Consider the following 20,035-nt stretch of genomic DNA (forward strand, 5'->3'; position numbering starts at 1 on the left):
TTGAAAATAACAATAATGCGGTAACAACAACCGTAACTGAAATAAAATAATATAAACGAACTATGTGAAAAAGTCACGCTATAAATCATTATTTTATCATTATAATTACAAAGTAATTTACAGCATGCCTTTTAACACACTGTGCACAACAAACTAATTAAATAGCAATTTAAAGACCAGAATGTGAAGACAACCAGTCATTATTAATCTTTACATAATAACATTGCAAAAACACAAGCTAATAAAGAGCTTTATTTATAACAAATAAATAAGGAAAACCAGTTCAAGATGCAGATAGTTATAGCAAAATCATCAATAAACCAATTTATAAGTAATAAAACAAGCAATATCGTATTGGCTTCCTGGAAAGTTTTAGGAGCTGGCTTTTTCCCAAGGTCTGGGGCCAGGATATTAATGGGAGCTCTAGCAAAGGCTTAGTATATAAAACATATTAGCAGAAAATGTAAGGGCCTGGAGTTAGTTTTCCTTAAAGTGACTGAACATTTGGATTATGTTGTTACCACATACAGTTCCTTTAGTACAGGGGTAGGCAACCTTGGATCTTTTATGACTCGTGGACTTCAACTCCCAGAATTCCGGAGCCAGCATCCACGAGTCATAAAAGTGGATGCTAGCTCCGGAATTCTGGGAGTTGAAGTCCACGAGTTATAAAAGATCCAAGGTTGCCTACCCCTACTTTAGTAGATGGGTGGCTAGATAAAGTTGCCTAATAAATGAATAAGCTGTTCAGACGATTAAAAATCCATATAACTAATATTTGAAAGTCTATGGCAGGCTCTTCAAACTTGGCAACTTTAAGACGCGTGGACTTCAACTCCCAAAATTCCTCAGCCAGGGTGGCTGAGGAATTCTGGGAGTTGAAGTCCACACGTCTTAAAAGTTGAGACGTTTGAAGACCCCCTGGTCTATGGTAATCTTTCTCAAGTTTGGCTACTTGAAGACGTGTGGTCATCAATTGCCAGAATTCCCCAGCCAGCATGCATGGACTTCCATGCTCAGAATTCCCTAGCTCAGGGGTAGACGACCTTTGCTCTTTTATGACTGGTGGACTTCAACTCCCAGAATTCCTGAGCCAGCCATGCTGAGGGAAAAGGGAGAGGTTTCCAAGCTGAGCCATGGCTGGCTCAGGAATTCTGGGAGTTGAAGTCCACGAGTCATAAAAGAGCCAAGGTTGCCTACCCCTGGCCTAGCTGGCATGCTGGCTGTGGAATTCTGGGAAGTGAAGTCCATACATCTTAAAGTTCCTAAGGTTCAAAAACACTGGTTTATGGGATATCAATCTAGCTAAGACGCGGAGGTGTTTTTTTTTCTTTTCAAAAGCCAACTGGACTTTCTTGGTTTTTCCTTGTAAACGTTTTGCTTCTCATCCGAGGAAAAACAAGAAAGTCCAGTTGCGTCTTGAAAAAGCATCTTTGGGATACTGATTAGCTGACTGACCATTCAGCTCTGTGTCAGCCACTATACACGGAGGTGGTCAGCCCATGTCTTTTTTTTCCCCAAAAAAATTCTTTTTTTTTTCTTTTTAACTTCTCCATCTGACTGACAGCCATTAGATTTCCTGGTGCCCTCTTGGTGGCCTTTTGGCAGCCCAGCGGGATTAACAAAGGACATCTAGTTGTTGTGACTGTGATGCAGAGACCCACAAGCAGCCCGGCCTTTCTAATAAACAAGCTCTTATTTCCCCCCCGCCCCAGGTGACCCATCCTTACCCTGGACTGTCACAACAATTTCAACAACAGTTGCCCGAGGAGATAGCAACTAGAAAAAGGCTTTCTGATCTGGATGACAGAGAATCTCCACAGACACTCTAACCAGGGATCAGAGTTTACAAGATTGCCTTGTCCTCGCATAGCATTCTTTATATATATATATATATATATATATATATATATATATATATATATATATATATATATATATATATATATATATATATATATATATGGATCCTTGGTTTTTCGGGTTTTTCCCCGCGTAGAACTAGAGGTGTAGGCGCAACGTTTCGACGGAATCCCATCCGTCATCATCAGGCTTTAGCTTCCTTCTTCTTCTTCCAGAAGAAGGAAGCTAAAGCCTGATGATGACGGATGGGATTCCGTCGAAACGTTGCGCCTACACCTCTAGTTCTACGCGGGGAAAAACCCGAAAAACCAAGGATCCACATACAGGCACCCGCGAAAACCTCAGAAAACAAATATATATATATATATATATATATATATATATATATATATATATATATATATATATATATATATATATATATATATATATATATATATATATATATATATATATATATATCTTTTATATCTTCATTAACTATAGGGAAGCCCAGTTTGGAAGAGACCTACCACCACGGCAGTCTCCCAAAGAGTGTGTAAAAGATGATGTGAATTGCGCAGTTGTAGTAGGGCGTGAATCCCACTGATCTCCGTGCAAAGGGCTTAAGAAGCCTGATCCTTACACTGCAGTAATGAAAGGGTAAGGAAATACCCACAAGGGGAATTTTCACATGCACCACGCTGTAAAGAGCAGGGGTCTTCAAACCTGGCCCTTTTATGACTTGCGGACTTCAAGTCCCAGAATTCCTCAGCCAGGCACCCGTGCCTGGCTGAGGAAGTCTGGGACTTGAAGTCCGCAAGTCATAAAAGGGCCAGGTTTGAAGACCCCTGCAGTACAGAGCAGGAGGGAATGGCTTGGAGGGATAGGAGGAAGAATTACAAAACAAGGAAACATTTCTGATAAGAGGGGCTTCAGCCCAGCCCACGAAAATAACAGGAGAAATTGTTTTCGGATAAGCTCCATCCTTATTCACATGTAGGCCAAGAGAGGAAGGAGGAAACACATTAAAACTTGCAAGGTTCTTTCCTACAGCTCTTACAATAAATAAATAAAATAAATAAATAAAAACCACTCCTGAACTTAGATGTGATTGTCTTTTAAGTCCGGTCTACCTTGTTGAACTGACACACACGGGGTGTGTCACAACCAAATGATACTCACTGTATTGCTGCAGTTTCTCTGTGTACTCCGATTCGGTATTGTTTTGCTGCTTCCTGACCAAGAAAAAGAGGAAGAATCACCCACAAAATCAGAGCTATATTGAAACTGTAATGGCTGTCATTACGATTTCTCCCGAATTTAAACCATGATTTTCAAATTTCAAAAATTTTGATTATTATTATTATTAATAATAATAATAGGGTCAACCATTAGTGCCAGTCAATTTGAATGTTCAGTTGACTGAGGTTCATGTTTCATGAATAAAAGATTAATAATAATAATGATAATAATAATAATAATAATAATAATAATAATAATAATAATAATAATAATGATAATGATAATGATAATAATAATTGAAGAGCCTTGGTGGAGCAGTGGGCTAATGCCTCCTTAAGTAACACCAGCTGCCTGCAATTAATGCAGGTTCGAGTCCCACCAGGCTCAAGGTTGACTCAGCCTTCCATCCTTCCCAGGTAGGTAAAATGAGGACCCAGATTGTTGGGGGCAATCAAGCTGACTTTGTAATAATGCCGCTCGGGTGTGTGTGTGTGTGTGAAAGCCCTAATAAGCAGGCATATATTTATTTATTTATTTATTATATACATAGAATGAAGGCTATTGCTATTATTATATACATAGAATGAAGGCTATTGCTAAGCTTGTAAGCCGCCCTGAGTCTTCGGAGAAGGGCGGGATATAAATGGAATTAAAATAAAATAAAATAAAAAAATAAATAATAATAATAATAATAATAATAATAATAATAATAATAATAATAATAATAATAATAATAATAATAATTGCAGCTTCCTGCAATAACTCCAGCAAAGCTACAAAAAACTGCGCTACTCGGAACATCTTACATTTTAAGGAGATACCTGGTTAATATCTTTATTAGACTTATATACCGCCTTTCTCCCGTGGGACTCAGGGATGCTGGCAGCAACCCGTGTCAACCATTAGTGCCAGTCAATCTGAGTGTTCAGTTGACTGAGTTTCATGTTTTATGAATAATAATAAAGTTGGAAGGGATCTTGGAGGTCATCTAGTCCAAAAGGTAATGGAAAATTATGGGAAGGGAAAAGGGCAAAAGAGAAAATTTGGGTTGGGAAAGGGAAAATAAAAGGTGTTGACTTTTAATTCTCTTTGGCACAATAGAAGATAATAGCTTTATAACCTTAACTTTTTACTTTTATACCATAGTACTGTATATACACTAGCCATTTCTATAACAGCCAGTCTGTCTAATCCACAAAAACAAAGACAAAATTTCATTTCCCCCCCCCCCATCAGAAGCACGCAGTCAGGAAGCAATTTCCAAATAGAAATAAAATGAAATATATTTTCTTCTTTGGATAAAAGAATTGATTTAACAATCTCTGCTTTTCCTTGCTGTGGGAAATAATATATATTTATGTTTTGCTCATTAATATTTATAGACCATCATCATTCATATTGATATGAATCTAGTATATTCTTTCAACTGTTTTAACCCTTAAGGGAGGAAAAAATAAAAAAAAACTTTTTCGAAATTTTAAAAGGTAACTTTTTCTTTAAAAACTTTTCTAAAATCAGTAAAGTTCTAACACACCTATATTTTTAAACTTTACTCTTTTTAAAAAAACTTCCTCTTAAACATACAGATAGTAAAATTCACTTTCAATATCATACCTTACAAACTTCAAGGATTACTCAAGCTTTATATATGTAAAGGAGGAGGGAAAAAAAACAAACCCTTCATTTTCAAACCCACTTTATATAAACCCTGATTTTTCAAATCACAGTTCATGTACCAACAGCTAGATTGCCACAGCACAGCTTTGGTTGAGCTTCCTTGTCTCCAAAGATGCAACAGCTACGATCCATCCACCCCTGCTTATTACGCCTGTGTGGAGCAACTGAGAGTTGCTTTGATGAATTGGTTTGCACCATGGAGGAGATGCAATCCCTTCTGTCTACGGAAGAGACAGCGCCCTTTGCCTTCATAAACTAACCGTATTGCCTCAAACCGAAACTGGGCCAGCGTGGCAACAGAAGGCATCTCAAGGTCTTCTCTTCAGCATCCATCAAAGCTTCCAAGGTTGGACATGGCCCAGGATTCAAAATGCCCCCAAAGCCAGCCAGCCGGGAAGACCTTCACTGCTCTGACAGATAGCTCTACAGATAGTCCTCGACTTACAACAGTTTGTTTCGTGACCGTTTGAAGTTACAACGGCACTGAAAGAGATGATTTATGACCGTTTTACACACTTACGACCGTTGCAGCATCCCCATGGTCAAATGATCAAAATTCAAAGGCTTGGCAACTAGGTCATACTTGCTGTGTCCCAAGGTCATGGGGCCCCCTTTTGTGACCTTCTGACCAGCAAAGTCAATGGGGGCAGCCAGATTCACTTAACCTAACAACTGCCACGATTCACTTAGCAACTGTGGCAGCGAAGGTCGTAAAGCGGGGCAAAACCCGCTTAACAAATGTCTCACGCAGCAACAGAAATTTGGGCTCAGTTGTGGTCCTGAGTCGAGGACTACCAGTATCGCATTTGCCAAAAGCTGCCCAGCTTTCTCCCACTGCCCTTCCCCAAACCAGATTGAAAGGGGCTGTAAAGCAGAGCAAGGCGAAGCTACGTGGTTACTCCGCTTCGCTTTTAGAAGCAATGAGGTTACACTACACTTCTGAAGGGATTCAAACTTTCTGAGCAGCTTTGGCCACACTCAAAAGTAGAGAAGTCGAGTTCTTAGAGCAGATGGTCTCTAACTTTTTTTTATTATTATTATAAAACTTGGATTCATTAAACATGAACCTCACTCAGCTGAACATTCAAATTGACTGGCGCTGATGGTTGGCAAGGGTTGCTGCCAGCATCCTAGGTATCAACCAGGTATCTCTTTAAAATGTAAGATGTTCCGAGTAGCGCAGTTTTTTGTAGCTTTGCTGGAGTTATTGCAGGAAGCTGCAATAATAATAATAATCATTTGGAAGTGATCTTGGGGGTCATCTAGTCCAAACCCCTGCTCCCGTTCCTTGAGCTCTGGTACCCAGGTAGCTCCAAGCCCTTCAAGGGATGGTACCTGAAGCAGACGATGGCGATCACCACCACCGCTATCACAAAGACGAGTCCTGCCGTTGCCGAGCCAACAATCAGCGGAAGTTCCTGGAAACTCTTGCTACTGGAGCCTATTACGAGTGGGAGGAGACCAAGGACAAGAGTTAGCGAATGAGAGGAGGGCAACGGGGTAGAAGAGGAGGGACAAATGACAAATTGCATACCATCGTCAATAAGTGTCCGAAACTCCATGGGAAAGCTGTACTGGCCGTATCCTGCCACTGTGCGCGCCCTGACTTGCACTACGAACGCAGAGTTAGGCTTCAGTCCTTCCAGGCGCACCATGTTCTTCTGGCTAGTGACAGTGTTGGCAATGCCCTCAGTCTGGCCTTGCTGTGTGAAAGAGGAAAGAGGCGTCTCAGAACCAAATCCAGCCCTTCCCTACTGTTTGTTGGGCAATGTGCCTGGACTGAACTCTGTCGCCGATCTGTCTAGTCCAGTGTCAGCTGCCACCTTATGCTTGCTTGTGCTTCGCTGCAATGCAGTGACAGTCTGCCATGAACTCTGGGGGAGGGTGGATGGGAGGGGGAACACTTGGGGGAAAGCAAAAGTAACTGCTGTATCCCCCCAAGACCCTGCCTCAAGATCACCTGGTTGGGAGAAGAAGGCAGCTACATACCAACGTAGCCTTGAACTGACTGTTCTGAAAAACGTCTTGCTTGAACATGATTGCTCATTGGAGAATCAGCGATGAGAGGCAGTAAAGGGAGGGAAGAGCTGAATTTAAGGATTTTGGTGCGTGATTCTCCATTCTGGCTATGCATTACTGCAACACATTTGACTTCTAATAAAGCTATGCCTTTCTCAACAAGTGGAGCCAAGGGGCGTTTCTATTTAGAGGTTTAAAGTGGTGGCAGCTTTCTTTAATCTGGACATGTAGACTTTTGATCTGGGACTTCTTGGATCCACATCACGTATTGGATTACTGAGCCATTGGCTCCTTTTAAAGCTATGGTTTTAATCAGAACAGGCAAGTTATCCAGGCCTGTTAACGACTGGGTGGATGGATCTGGCTCTTTTAAAGACTGGGTGAATGTATTTGGATAGACTGGTGAATGTATTTGACCAGCACATTCGTTTTTATTAAGGTCAGGATTAGGGTTGGGGTTTAACTTTGTTGATATGGTTTTGGGGACTTCCCATGTCATACAAACCCAGCCTGTTTTGCATAGTTTTTGCTTTCATGTGCAAGCCCAGAAAATGAAGTGGATTGGGTGAGCAGGCTAAGTGTGTCTTTGAATGCAGCCAATGAACCTTCATTGAAGGAAGAACAGCAAAACTATTCAGGATTATCCATCACTCTCCATTTTTACAGATTTCTGGGTAGATTCGGAGAATGGACACACTCAAAGAACTGTGTTTTGCTAATAGACACTTCTCCTTTAGGAAGGAAATCTTCCAACCTTAATCATCCTCATCAACTTCATCATCACCCCAGTCACCAGCACCCACCGCCACCATCTTCTTCATCATCATGTAAATAATGCTGCCAGTTGTTGGAAGAACACCAAGTATAGTCTTCTAATCATTCTGATAACAACCCCCAAGATGCATGCTTACAGTATCTCATAACCCTCATAGTATAAATAGAAATCTGGAGATAAAAAATTCTGATAGAGCTAAGGTAGGCAACTGACTTACCATACTTCTGATAGAGCTAAGGTAGGCAACTGACTTACTTCTAGAATCCCATGAAAAACATTGATTGAATTCTTGGTAAAGTTTTCCTTTCTTTCCCCTAGTCACCTACTCTGCTTCACACACACACACACACACACACAGAGAGAGAGAGAGAGACAGACAGACAGACAGACAGACAGAGGGGGGGAAGAGAAGAGAGAAAGACAGAGAAAGAGAGGGAGAGACAGAGAGGGAAGAAGAGAAAGAGAGAAAGACAGAGAGAGAGACAGACAGAAAGAGAGAGAGAGAGGGAAGAAGAGAGACAGACAGAGAAAGAGAGAGACAGACAGAGAGAGACAGACAGAAAGAGAAAGAGAGAGACAGAGACAGAGAGAGGGAAGAAGAGAGAGAGAGAGAGACAGACAGAAGGACAGAGAGAGGAAAGGAGAGGGGGGGGAGAGAGAGAAACTCTCAGAAAGAGGAAAAAGCAAAGTTCAAGAAAAGATTGTCCCACTTCCTTCCAGCTCTGGTCCCAGCCTTGAAAGAAAGTGACCCGTGACGATAGAAAAAAAGAAGATGGTTTGTCATAATCTAAGGCAAGGGTCTTCAAACTTGGCAACTTTAAGACTTGTGGACTTCCAATTCTCAGAATTCTTCAGCCAGTCATGCTAGCTGAGGATTTCTGAGAGTTGAAGTCCAAAAGCCTTAACAGTTGCCAAGTTTGGAGAGCCTTGATTTAAGGGACTGAGTCAACCATGTGAACTGGGGTCCTTCTGGTTCCCAGGTCATAGGCATCAGCTGCAATAAATCAGTGCCACTGTTTCCCCTTTGACTGAGAAGAGAAACCTCCGCTAAGTCTGTATTAGGAGGAGATGAATTTGTCTCGGAGAAACCCTTGCTGGGACTCTGCTCCTACCAGGAAAAGAAATTTACCTTCTCAAAGTACTTGATCTCGTAGTCCAAGATGATCCCGTTGGGCTGCTTTGGGGGGTCCCAAGAAAGGGTCATGCTACTTCCGGAGCTGCCATGCAGATGCATTGTGGGAACTGCCGAGGGAGCTGCAAAAGATGGGTGGGACCTTGTTAGCGTTTCTCTCCAACTCAGTTAAAAACAAGCCCCGGCACTTAACAACACCACGATTCTCCTGGCAACCGGAGAGGCCATGCACGAATGCTGGATTGGTCACCTAGAATCGTTTCTTCTTTGCCATCTTCTAGTGTTTTTCGTGAATTGAATAATAATAATAACAACTGCGAAGCTCAATGGGCTCTGAAGTAGCCACCCTGCTGCTTTAATACAGCTGAACGGCCACTCCACTTCCGAACGGCATTCATTTCACTGCACCCAGCGTGAAGCAATCTGTGGATGCCATCACGACCAGTTCTGGCCTTACAGAAGTAAGACTATTGAGAGAAGAGATTATCTGTAGTTCAGGGTTCAACCGTGGGGTCCTTGGTGCTCTCTGAGCTTGGCGGTTTTCCTGCAGACGTTTCATTATCCACCTAGATAGCACCATCCGTGCTAGGAACCAATAGGAGAGAGTCTTTATAGCTCAGGTTTGAACTGTGGGGACCTCGGTTGCCTCTGAGTTTGCTTATTTTCTTGCAGACATTTCATGACCCAACTAGATAGCACCACCACTGGTCGAAGGGAGTGGGGTTTGATCTCTGTTTATAGACTAGTAGCTTGCTTTATCAGCGAATCGAGGGACTATCAACTCAAACAAAGAAGCTAACAGTAAACTGCCTAATCAAGAGCACTCCCACCAATACCAACGGGGCAAGCCACTAGTGCAGGGGTAGGCAACCTCGGCTCTTTTATGACTCATGGACTTCAACTCCCAGAATTCCTGAGTCAGCTATGCTGACTCAGGAATTCTGGGAGTTGAAGTCCATGAGTCATAAAAGAGCCGAGGTTGCCTACCCCTGCACTAGTTTATAAACAAAGAGCAAACCCCACATCCTTCTAGCACTGGTGACGTTACTTAGTTGGGCAATGAAAGGTCTGCAAGAAAAGAACCAAGCTCAGAAAGCAGCAAGGACCCCAGAGAAATGAAAGACTTCTTATTCTTCTCAAGCTCTTCTTATTTTTCTCCTCCCGCACAGATCTCAATATTCTTCTCAAATGCTGGCGGTCTACATCAAAGGATACTACTTGTATTTTTTTTTTTCCTCTCAGTTGCTAGAGAATTGCAATTTCAAATTTTGGGAGCTTCAGAAAATCAAAGCTGTTGTAACTTGATAAAACAAGAACTACGCATATGTAACAGCTTTGACCTGTAAGATATCCTTCTCCTTTCATTCCAGCTGTTATTTACTTGCTCATTTCATTTCATACAGGTCGAGGTATCCAAATTCATTTAAAAAAAAAAAAAAAGTAAAAAAAACACCAACCTTGGAGCTGGGCTGCTATGCTAAATGTTTAGACAAATCGAGAAAAGAACGATTGTTTGCAATATCACTGGCATTACCTCACTTGTAAATACTTCAAACAAAATTAACAACGCATTTGATTTGTTTGCCACAAAAATCCTTACAGTTAGGTCAGATTTTTAATGCTATCTCCCAAGAGTTGGTTTTTTTGTTTTGTTTTTTTTGGCAGGAACAGGATTCCTAACTTAATCCAGCAGGATCTGCACTGGTGAAATGGGGAAGGTTCCAGGGAGAGAAAGAATGATAGTATCCTTTGCAGAAGTACTCACCTGCCTGATTGGTCGTGATGTTGACCGAGGCAAACTGGGGGTTTTGGAGACTTTTGCTGGAGACGCCGTTGACTGCTTGGATTTCAAAGGTATACTGGGTGTGGGCCATCAGGTTGCTGATGTAGACGTGCCTCTCGGTCAAACCGAGTTGGCGGGGGACAAACTCCACGTTGTCGTCGCAACGCATGCACAGCCGGCGCTCCACGCTACACTTCTTGCAGATGATGTTGTACAGCAGGTCATCCCTCCCGCCCGAGTCTCGCGGTTCGCTCCACTCCAGCACTAACGACGTCTCGTTCACGTTGGAAATGACACTGCGTGGGGCTGTCGGCACGCCTGAAAGGAAATCAAAGGTCCTCAAGACGTCTCAAACTTCCGTTCCCCCCCCAAATATCGCGTGCACGTCTGAGTTGCTGGAACTCAGCAGCAAAATGCTGGCTTTGCGAGGCAGACGTTTCCTTAGAATAGCATGAGTGTGCCAGGGGTAAACCTGGACTATCGATGTAATGGATGCAACAATGATTTACAACAATGGACACATAAAGATGCAACAGAAACAATTTGATCAGTCAATCCGAATAGAGCTGGAAGGCACCTTGCAGGTCTTCTAGTCCAACCCCCTGCTCAAGGAACCCCCCTCCAACCTTTGGGGCACCAGGGACCGGTTCCGTGGAGAGAGGTTTTTCCATGGACTGGAGGGGGTGTGGTTTTGTGTGCTGCCTGCATCCTGTGGATGGGGCTTTGCTTGTTTGTGCAGACCGGTTGCTGGCATGCTGTAGCCCAGTACTGGTCCACGGACCAGGGGTTGGGGACCCCTGCCCTATACTATTCCAGACAAATGGTTGTCCAATCTCTTTTTGAAAACCTCCAGTGATGAAGCACCCACCACTTCTGGAGGCAAGCTGTTCCACTGGTTAATTGTTCTCACTGTTAGGGAATTTCTCCTTAATTCCAGGTTGCTTCTCTCCTTGATGAGTTTCCATCCATTGTTTCTTATTTTGCCTGCTGATGCTTTGGAAAATAGGTTGACCACACTCTTGTTTTATAGCAACTCCTCAAATACTGAAATACTGCTGTCATGTCAGGCCTAGTTCTTCTTTTCTTTAGACCAGTGATGGCGAATCTTTTAGAGACTGAGTACCCAAACTGCAAGCCAAAACTCTCTTATGTATCATTGGGTGGCGGGTGGGCATGGCCAACTGGGTGGGCGTGGCCAATTGGGTGGGCATGGCCCATTTTGTGGGTGTGGCTGTGCTGGTAACGGCAGACTGGGTGGGACTAAAAAGTTCAATCAATCAATTCCAACTTTGCGAGATCTTTTTCCCCCCCCGCAAGAAGTTGAAATTGATTGATTGATTGACCCCCCCTTTTTTTTTTGCACACGGCGGTGGAGGCCTAAAGCGAAAAGGTTTTATAAAACCCAGATGGCCTAGGACTGGAGCGATAGCGCACGTGCCCACAGAGAGAGCTCTGCATGCCACCTGTGGCTCGCGTGCCATAGGTTTGCCACCATGGCAGACATGTCAAACACAAGGCCCGGAGGGCCAGATCCGGCCCGTGAAGTGGTTTCATGTGGCCCGCGAAGCCATCCTGGAAACAGTGAGGGAACGGCCCCCACTGCCTTGGCCCTGGCCCAGAGACCCTCCTCCCGCCAGAGACCCTCAGATCTGTCCCACTCCTGCCCAGGCCCCCATAGGCACCCTTGATGCGAACGATGTAGAGCTGGCCACGCCCACCCAGTAGGCCATACCCAATCTAGCCACGCCCACCCAGTAGGCCACACCCACCCAGGCCACACCCACCTGCCCCCCTGAGGGTAACCGCAATGTTGATGCGGCCCTCAATGAAATTGAGTTTGACACCCCTGCTTTAGACTAACCATACCCAGTTCCTACAACCGTTCTTTGTATGTTTTTGACTCCAGGCCTTTAATCATCTTAGTTGCTCTTCTTTGCAATTTTTCCAAAGTATCAACATCTTTTTTGTAATCTGGTGACCAAAACTGGATGCAGTATTCCAGGTGTGGCCTTACTAAGGCTTTACAAAGCGGTACTAATACTTCCTGTGATTTTGATTCTGTGCCTCTGTTTATACAACTAAGGATTGTATTAGTTTTTTTGGCCGCTGCCGCACACAAATGAATGGGGCTGGTATTAATTTAGATTTAACTTCTATTTCCTCCTCCTTTCACATCTCCTGTCTTGTTTGACTTGCTATTTCTTCCTTCTTTTTTGTTCTTTGTGTAACACTGTTTACCAGGAAAGGCGAAATTTGTGCCCAGAGATGGGCAGATTTTCAGCTGCGGCGGGCAAATCTTTATTGTTAAAATTATCATTTTGGCCACCGAAAACCACAATGGCAGAAATAAAATTGTTAGCCTTCTCTTTTTATTTTTGCAGGGAGATGGAGTTGTTGCATTTTTAAGCCAGATACCAACATTTCTAGAGGTTTTGCTAACTCCGCCACCAGATTTCACCCATGTGGAAACTGGCACAGGGTGTGGAGGGTGAAACTTGATAGGGAGCTTTTAAAAAAATTCGAAGCATCTTGCTTTTGTTCTGGGGTGTGCAAAAATAGCCCTTCACAATCTTCACGCTATTCACAGACTGAAGAGGTTGATGGAGATGAAGAGCACTGTGGATTAAGACAACATTCAATAGTAATTCGGTTAGGGTAGAGTTTCTCTTCTAAGTAACTTGCTTCCCGTAATACTGAATAAATAAAAAAAAACTGTAGCTTATACTGCTGGATAGAAACAATGGGCCACGTGATCTGGAAGGAATAAGGACTAAAAGTTGATTGCTTCAGTAATAAAAAAAAATGATCCACTTGGAAGCCAGGACTTCATTTCTGCTTGTGCTAATATTTTCCAGGGAAACGGTGCAGGAGACGATAAAAAAAACCTTAACTATATTGGATTATATTGATCTTAATAATCCATATGACATCTGTAATAAGGAAGAAGCAGCAAATTTACAAATACAGTCCTTTTGTCTTCCAAACTGAGCTCTGTAGTCTTTCCAAATTTATCGTGTACTTTTATTTGAATCATGGAAGAACTGGCCATAAAAAGGCACCTTTGGCTAGCATTTCTGACATGATTTATGTACCTTTCTCCTCTCCAAGCAAGTTCCTGAAGCTGCTTTGCAAACATTCTGAAAATCTTGGCAGCGGATGAACATTTAGGTGAATATCTGCCTTGTTATCAAAAATGAAAGTTGAAGTCTCTTTTGAACTGAATTCAACCCGTTGGCTTCCTGGACACTTTTCTGTACTGATTATTCCCTCCTTTTAGGATTTATTATTTTTTTTAAAAAAAAATTGTTTTCCAGTCTAGATTGATATTCTCGGCAATCTCACATTCAGGTTTTAATAGACTCGACTGTTTAATTTCTCAGGCCAGACAAAGCCACCCAGTCGAACCATGTTCAACTACTTTCCAATTTTCCCATCTCAAATGGACAGCGCAACCTCGACTTACAACCATTCATTTAGTGACTGAAATTACCTCAGCACTGAAAAAATTGACATGCCTGTTTTTCACACTTACGACCACACAGCATCCCCACGGTGACGTGATCAAAATTTAGATGCTTGGCAAAACCGACTCATATTTATGACGGTTTTCAGTGTCCCGTGATCATGTCATCCCCTTTTGCGACCTTCTGCCAAGGAAAGTCAACGGGGAAGCCCAATTCAGTTAAGAGCTGTGTTATTAACTTCACAACTGCGGCGATTCACTTAACAACTACAGCAAGGAAAGTCGTAAAATGAGGCAAAACTCATTTAACTAATTGTCTCGTTTGGCTACAGAAAAGTTGGGCTCAACTGTGCTCGTAAGTCGGATCGATCTGCCTGTGTGCAATGTAGTATGTTGGAAAGCACAAACAAGCTTGCTAGTCGTTGCTTAAGAATCTTAACTGGGACTAGAATTTCTGTTCCTAAGCACAGCATTACTGAGGTGAAATATCATATGACAGGGGTCCTCAACCTTGGCAACTTTAAGACTTGTGGACTTCAACTCCCAGAATTCCTCAGCCAACATGGGGGAACTATGGCCCCTTCATGACTTGTGGACTTCAACTCCCAGAATTCCTCAGCCAGCGTGCCTCTGCCACATCCTTTCTCCTTTTATTGATGAGTTGTGCCTGGCCGAAGCAGCTGCCGGTCCTTCAGAATTCCTCCATGAGACCTCACAGAGGTGTTGCGAGGTATCACGAAGCGTTGCAGAGGCGTTGTGAAAGTTTTGGGATGGTGTTGCAAGGCGTTGTGAAGCGGCGACAACTGTCTGGGCCAGGCATGCCTCATCAGTAGTGGGAGGGAAGATAGGTGGGTGAGGGGAGTTGCAGCACATGCTGCAATCCTATAAATGGGTGGGCTGCCAGGTGTACAAATTATGATCACGTGACCATTGGGTTGCTGCAATGGCAACAAGAACAACAACAACAATATAAATAATATAAATAAATAATAAAGTTGGAAGGGACTTTGGAGGTCATCTAGTCCAACCCCCTGCTCAGGCAGGAAACCCTATACCATTTCAGAACTGATCATAAATACCATTCAATTAGCTCCACTGTCATTTCAAATGGTCACTGAACAAATAGTTATTAAAATGAGGAATTCCTGTATATTTAACCCTTAGGCTGTCTATACATGTAGTCCTTGATGTAAAGACATAAATGAGCCCAGAAATTTCTGTTGTTAAATGAGGCAGTTGTTAAGTGATTTTAAGACCGATTTTAAGACCTTTCCTGCTACAGTTGTTAAAGTTTATCACGTCAGTTGTTAAGTTAGTAACACGGTTGTTAAGTGAGTCTCGCTTCTCCATTGACTCTGCTTGTCAGAAGGTCACAGATGATCACGTGACCCGGAGACACACCAACCGTCATAAATACATGCCAGTTGCCAGAGATCTGAATTTTGATCACACAAACCATTGGGATGCGACAATGGTTGTAGATGTGAAACCTGATCCTAAGTCATTTTTTACAGTGCTGTGTAACTTCTGAACCGTCATTAAAATGAACTGTGGCAAATCCAAGAATGTCTGTATTAGAATTAAAGCAAAAAGCTGACCAGTTATGACTCCAGTATTTAAAATCTTACACTTCTGGGTTGCAAGGAGAAGTGCTGGTAATTCAGATAAGCCCAAATTCTATTTGTATTTATTAGTTATTATATTTTTTGTTATATTTCAGCCAGTATACCGAAACCCCTTTAACTCTTTGGCATAGATTTGGATTTATCTCGTTATTTTTACAGGAAACCTAAGGGGTGAGGCAACACGTAATCTTAGAAGAACTGGTTTTGAGTAGCTGAAGAGATGAGAGACATTTCAAGTATTTCAGTTGTGTAATTTAGGGCAATGGTGGAAATTCTTTTTGTTTGGCTTAGACCAGGGGTAGACAACCTTGGCTCTTTTACGACTGATGGACTTCAACTCCCAGAATTCCTGAGCCAGCATGGCTCAGCTTGGAAACCTCTCCCTTTCCCCTCAGCATGGCTGGCTCAGGAATTCTGGGAGTTGAAGTCCACCAGTCATCGAAGAGCCAAGGTTGCCTACCCCTGGCTTAGACAATCGGCAATCTCAAAGGATCTATGTAAGTCATCTGCAGATCTAATGATACAGCCTGATCCACCTTTCAATCACTCCTGATGTAGAATCAATAGCCTATTCTCAACCAATCACCAGGATTTTCAAGAATTGGTAGAATCCAGTCTCCACTTTGTATGACACATCTGTAATCAAATCGACTTACAACAAGATTGTTTAGTGACTGTTCAAAGTTATAACAGCATGGAAAAAGCTCCTTCTGACAGTTTTTCACACTTTTGATTGTTGCAGCATCCCCTGAGGTCACGTGATCATATTTGACTCATATTTATGACATTTGCATATTTATGACGTTTGTGATCCCCTTTTGTGACTTTCTAACAAGCAAACTCAATGGGGAAGCCAGATTCACTTAAAACCGTGTCACTAACTTAATAACTGCAGCGATTCCCTTAACAACTGTGGCAAGAAAGGTCGTAAAGTGGGACAAAATTCACTTAACAACTATCTCGCTTAGCAACAGAAAATGTGGGTTCATTTTTGGTCGTAAGTCAAGGACTACCTGTATGGTATTGGTTTCTGGGGCAAATCTGTATTGAAGGTCTGACAGTCACTGGAATGATTGAGTGTGTGCTAAAACCTCTGGCTTCTCGGTGAATGTGCACTTAGTGGCTAATACAGGTTGGATTCTACCCAGCACTGCATTCGCAAACACATTTAACCTGGTTAGTGAATTATAAACAAATGGGATGGATTAGCACAGGGTGCCAAGCCATGACCCAAACCAACTACGTTTACTATGTCCAAGCTTAGCTTGTTGTGCAAACAGAACCTCATGGTTTTTATCTCGATTTTAGCTTGCCAAGCAAATACAGCTAGCGTGTGAAATAGCCTTTCTGGAAAATAATCAATCCTCTCCCAGGCTGGCTATCTGCCTGGACAGATGTGGTCAGCTGAGGAACATTCCATTTTGCTTGCATTTAGCAGAGTTCTTAATTTAATTCCCTCTTGCGGGTTGTTTTTGATTTCAGAGATATGCTAATTTACCCTGGATACCTGAGACTGCATGAATAAACATTTATTAAAACCAAAAGAAAACCTTGGAAGGAGGCTTACTGGTGCAGGCACTGTCGGGGAGATCGGTATCCGCTCTGAAATAATTATTCCGGCACGTGCAAAGAGTGGCAGCTCCAGAACTTGTCCGGCTGTTGGGAGGACATGGAGAACAAAGACCTTCTCCCTGTTTTGATTTGAATGTCCCGGGACCACAAGCTGGAAGAGAAACACACAGATACACAAAAATTGAGCTTTAGGGAATGGCGGCGTGCGAGAGATGAAGAGCAGCCTTGGGCGTGCTGAACCAATCCTCCATCTTGAATTTCACAACCAACAACTAAGGAAGACGAAAGGAAAGTCCATTGCAGGCCAAAATTTGATTCTATCTAGACCACCTCAGGCTTGGGGCCTACTAGAGTTGCAGACTTCAGCTCCCAGAATTCTCGGCAAATGGCCAGCTTAGCTAGGAAATGTGGGAGTTGAAGTCCACACAGCCAAGAGAGCGCTGGGGTTGGGGAAGTTGGTTTACGTAATGAACAGAAAGAAGCTGACAGAAGAGATCGCATCATTCAAATTCTCCTTTAATTTATCTTTGAGGGAGATGGACGGTTTATTTCTATTTGTTTCTGAGGGAGATGGACAGTTCATCAATAAATAAAAAATTATAAACTCTTTGCCGATAAGAAGATGGCCCAGAATGCAATCAGATATGCCAGAACTCCCTTCCTTAAACCTACACCTTCCAGCTCAGTGTTTTTCAACCTTGGCAGCTTGAAGATGTGTGGACTTCAACTCCCAGAATTCCCCAGCTAGCCTGCTGACTAAAGGATTCTGGGAGTTGGAAGTCCACATAGCTAGGGTTGATAAACATTGCTCCTGCTGAGCGGAGACTAAAACTTTCATCATTCCAGATCGACATTCCTAGGGTTAAGGAATAAAAGGATCTGGTGCGGTCCTTTCAACTGAACACATAACACGGGTTCTACTCCTCCTTTTCTTGCGTGGAGGACATTTGAGGAAGGATGACCTCGTTCCCCACCACTGCCTGAAGGAACACAATTTTTTTCTCCAGTGTGAGCATCTTAAATCTCATTAGCCATGTTCGCTCATTAATTTATTTGAACAGTTTGTAAGCCTGGAGCCAGAGGCTCCAGATAGCATATAAGAAAAATATAGTTCTGATTACGGGGTAGTCATAGCAAAGGGGACATGTCATAGCAAGCTTCCCCTCAAGGGATGTCATTGTAGAAACCACTTCTTTACATGCTTGCGCAGTGATGTTACAGTGGGCTAGGCTCAGAGAATCAACTTGGTCTAGTGCAGGGGTAGGCAGCCTATCTGGACCGGGATGCCTTGCGTACAGCCACTCATGCGTTCGTGACCTCTCGTTTAGACTACTGCAATGCTCTCTACATGGGGCTGCCCTTGAGGACCACTCGGAGGCTTCAACTGGTGCAGAATGCGGCCACGCGAGTTGTGATGGGGGTCTCGTGATACTCCCATGTAATACCTCTACTCCGCGAGCTGCATTGGCTTCCAGTTGCCCTCAGGGTGAGATTCAAGGTGCTGGTGATGACCTATAAAGCCCTAAATGGCTTGGGTCCGGACTACCTACGGGATCACCTGCTGCTGGCGTCAACTTCCCTTCGTCCTGTGCGCTCCCACAGAGAGGGCCTCCTCAGGGTGCCGCCGGTCAGAGAGTGTCGGTTGGCGATCCCCAGGGGGAGGTCCTTCTCTGTGGGCGCGCCACACCTTTGGAACCGTTTACTGGTTGAGCTCCGGACAGCTCCTGACCTTCGCTCCTTCCGCCGTGACCTGAAAACTTACTTATTTGAACAAGCCGGCCTGGTCTGATGGGTTTGGGGTATTTTAATATTAATTTTAATTAATTTTTATTGTAATTGGGCTTTTTATTTAATTTTTATCTTAACTTTTGTAAATTGTATTTTTATTGTATTTATTGCCCTGTACACCGCCCTGAGTCCTTCGGGAGAAGGGCGGTATAGTAATTGGGCTTTTTATTAAATTTTTATCTTAACTTTTGTAAATTGTATTTTTATTGTATTTATTGCCCTGTACACCGCCCTGAGTCCTTCGGGAGAAGGGCGGTATAGAAATTAAATTAATAAATAAATAATAATAACCTTGGCTCTGTGATGACTGGTGGACTTCAACTCCCAGAATTCCTTGAGCCAGCATGGCTAAGCATGGAACCCTCTCCCTTTTCCCCTCAGCATGGCTGGCTCAGGAATTCTGGGAGTTGAAGTCCACCAGTCATCAAAGAGCCAAGGTTGCCTACCCTAGGTTAAGGCAGCTGACTCCTGGCCAATCACCAGGAGATGGTGAGTTCTAGTCTCAGCTTAACCATGAAAGCCAGCTGGGTGACTTTGGGCTAGTCATTTTCTCTCAGCCCAACCCACCTCTCAGGATTGTTTTGTGGGGAAAAGAGGAAGAGGAAAATGAGTTGGATGTGTTTGCCGCCTTGAGTTATTTGTAAAAAATAAATAAAAAGGAGTCACACACACACATACACACACACACACACACACACACACACACACACTCATAATGGCTTCACTACATATACTCAGACCACATATCTTGTTCTTTCCTTTCCTGGCCAGTCAGCCTAACTGGGCTGTTTTCTACCAGTAACTGCTGAAGGAAAACAGATCAGCTACAGTTGACCTATTTTTTTGCTGGCAAGGAATAATTAAAACACCATTTTTCATTTTGCCACCCTCTGCTTGGATTTTTTTTAAAGGTTCTTTTATGTCAGCCTTGCTTAGCGCTATAACGCAGAGATGCCCACAGCTGATCCTTGCTCAATCCCTCTTGCTTCTTTGCCTACTACCCCATTCCCACGGTCATTCCCAGATGCAACAATTTGTCTCTCGTTGACTTCTTCCTGAGTGTCCAACAGCCCAGTCCTGAAACACGAGATTCCCTACTCCCAGCAGAAATATT

The 20,035-nt window shown here is 43.1% G+C and overlaps 1 protein-coding gene across 2 annotated transcripts in view; it reads right to left on the reverse strand.

Annotated features, from left to right (window-relative positions):
• The window catches only part of EPHB3 (EPH receptor B3), a 145,870-nt gene that overhangs the window by 21,473 nt on the left and 104,362 nt on the right, over nt 1-20,035 (reverse strand). For both annotated transcript variants that reach the window (XM_083363906.1, XM_083363905.1), the window contains exons 4-9: nt 17,129-17,284; nt 10,456-10,791; nt 8,688-8,812; nt 6,299-6,467; nt 6,100-6,205; nt 3,028-3,080 (exon numbers count right to left, since the gene is read on the reverse strand). In XM_083363906.1, the coding sequence (XP_083220032.1) occupies nt 3,028-3,080; nt 6,100-6,205; nt 6,299-6,467; nt 8,688-8,812; nt 10,456-10,791; nt 17,129-17,284 (945 nt within the window). The remainder of the gene's footprint in view (nt 1-3,027; nt 3,081-6,099; nt 6,206-6,298; nt 6,468-8,687; nt 8,813-10,455; nt 10,792-17,128; nt 17,285-20,035) is intronic.

This window comes from Vipera ursinii (genome assembly GCF_947247035.1).
Source record: "Vipera ursinii genome assembly, chromosome: 5".
NCBI lineage: Eukaryota > Metazoa > Chordata > Lepidosauria > Squamata > Viperidae > Vipera > Vipera ursinii.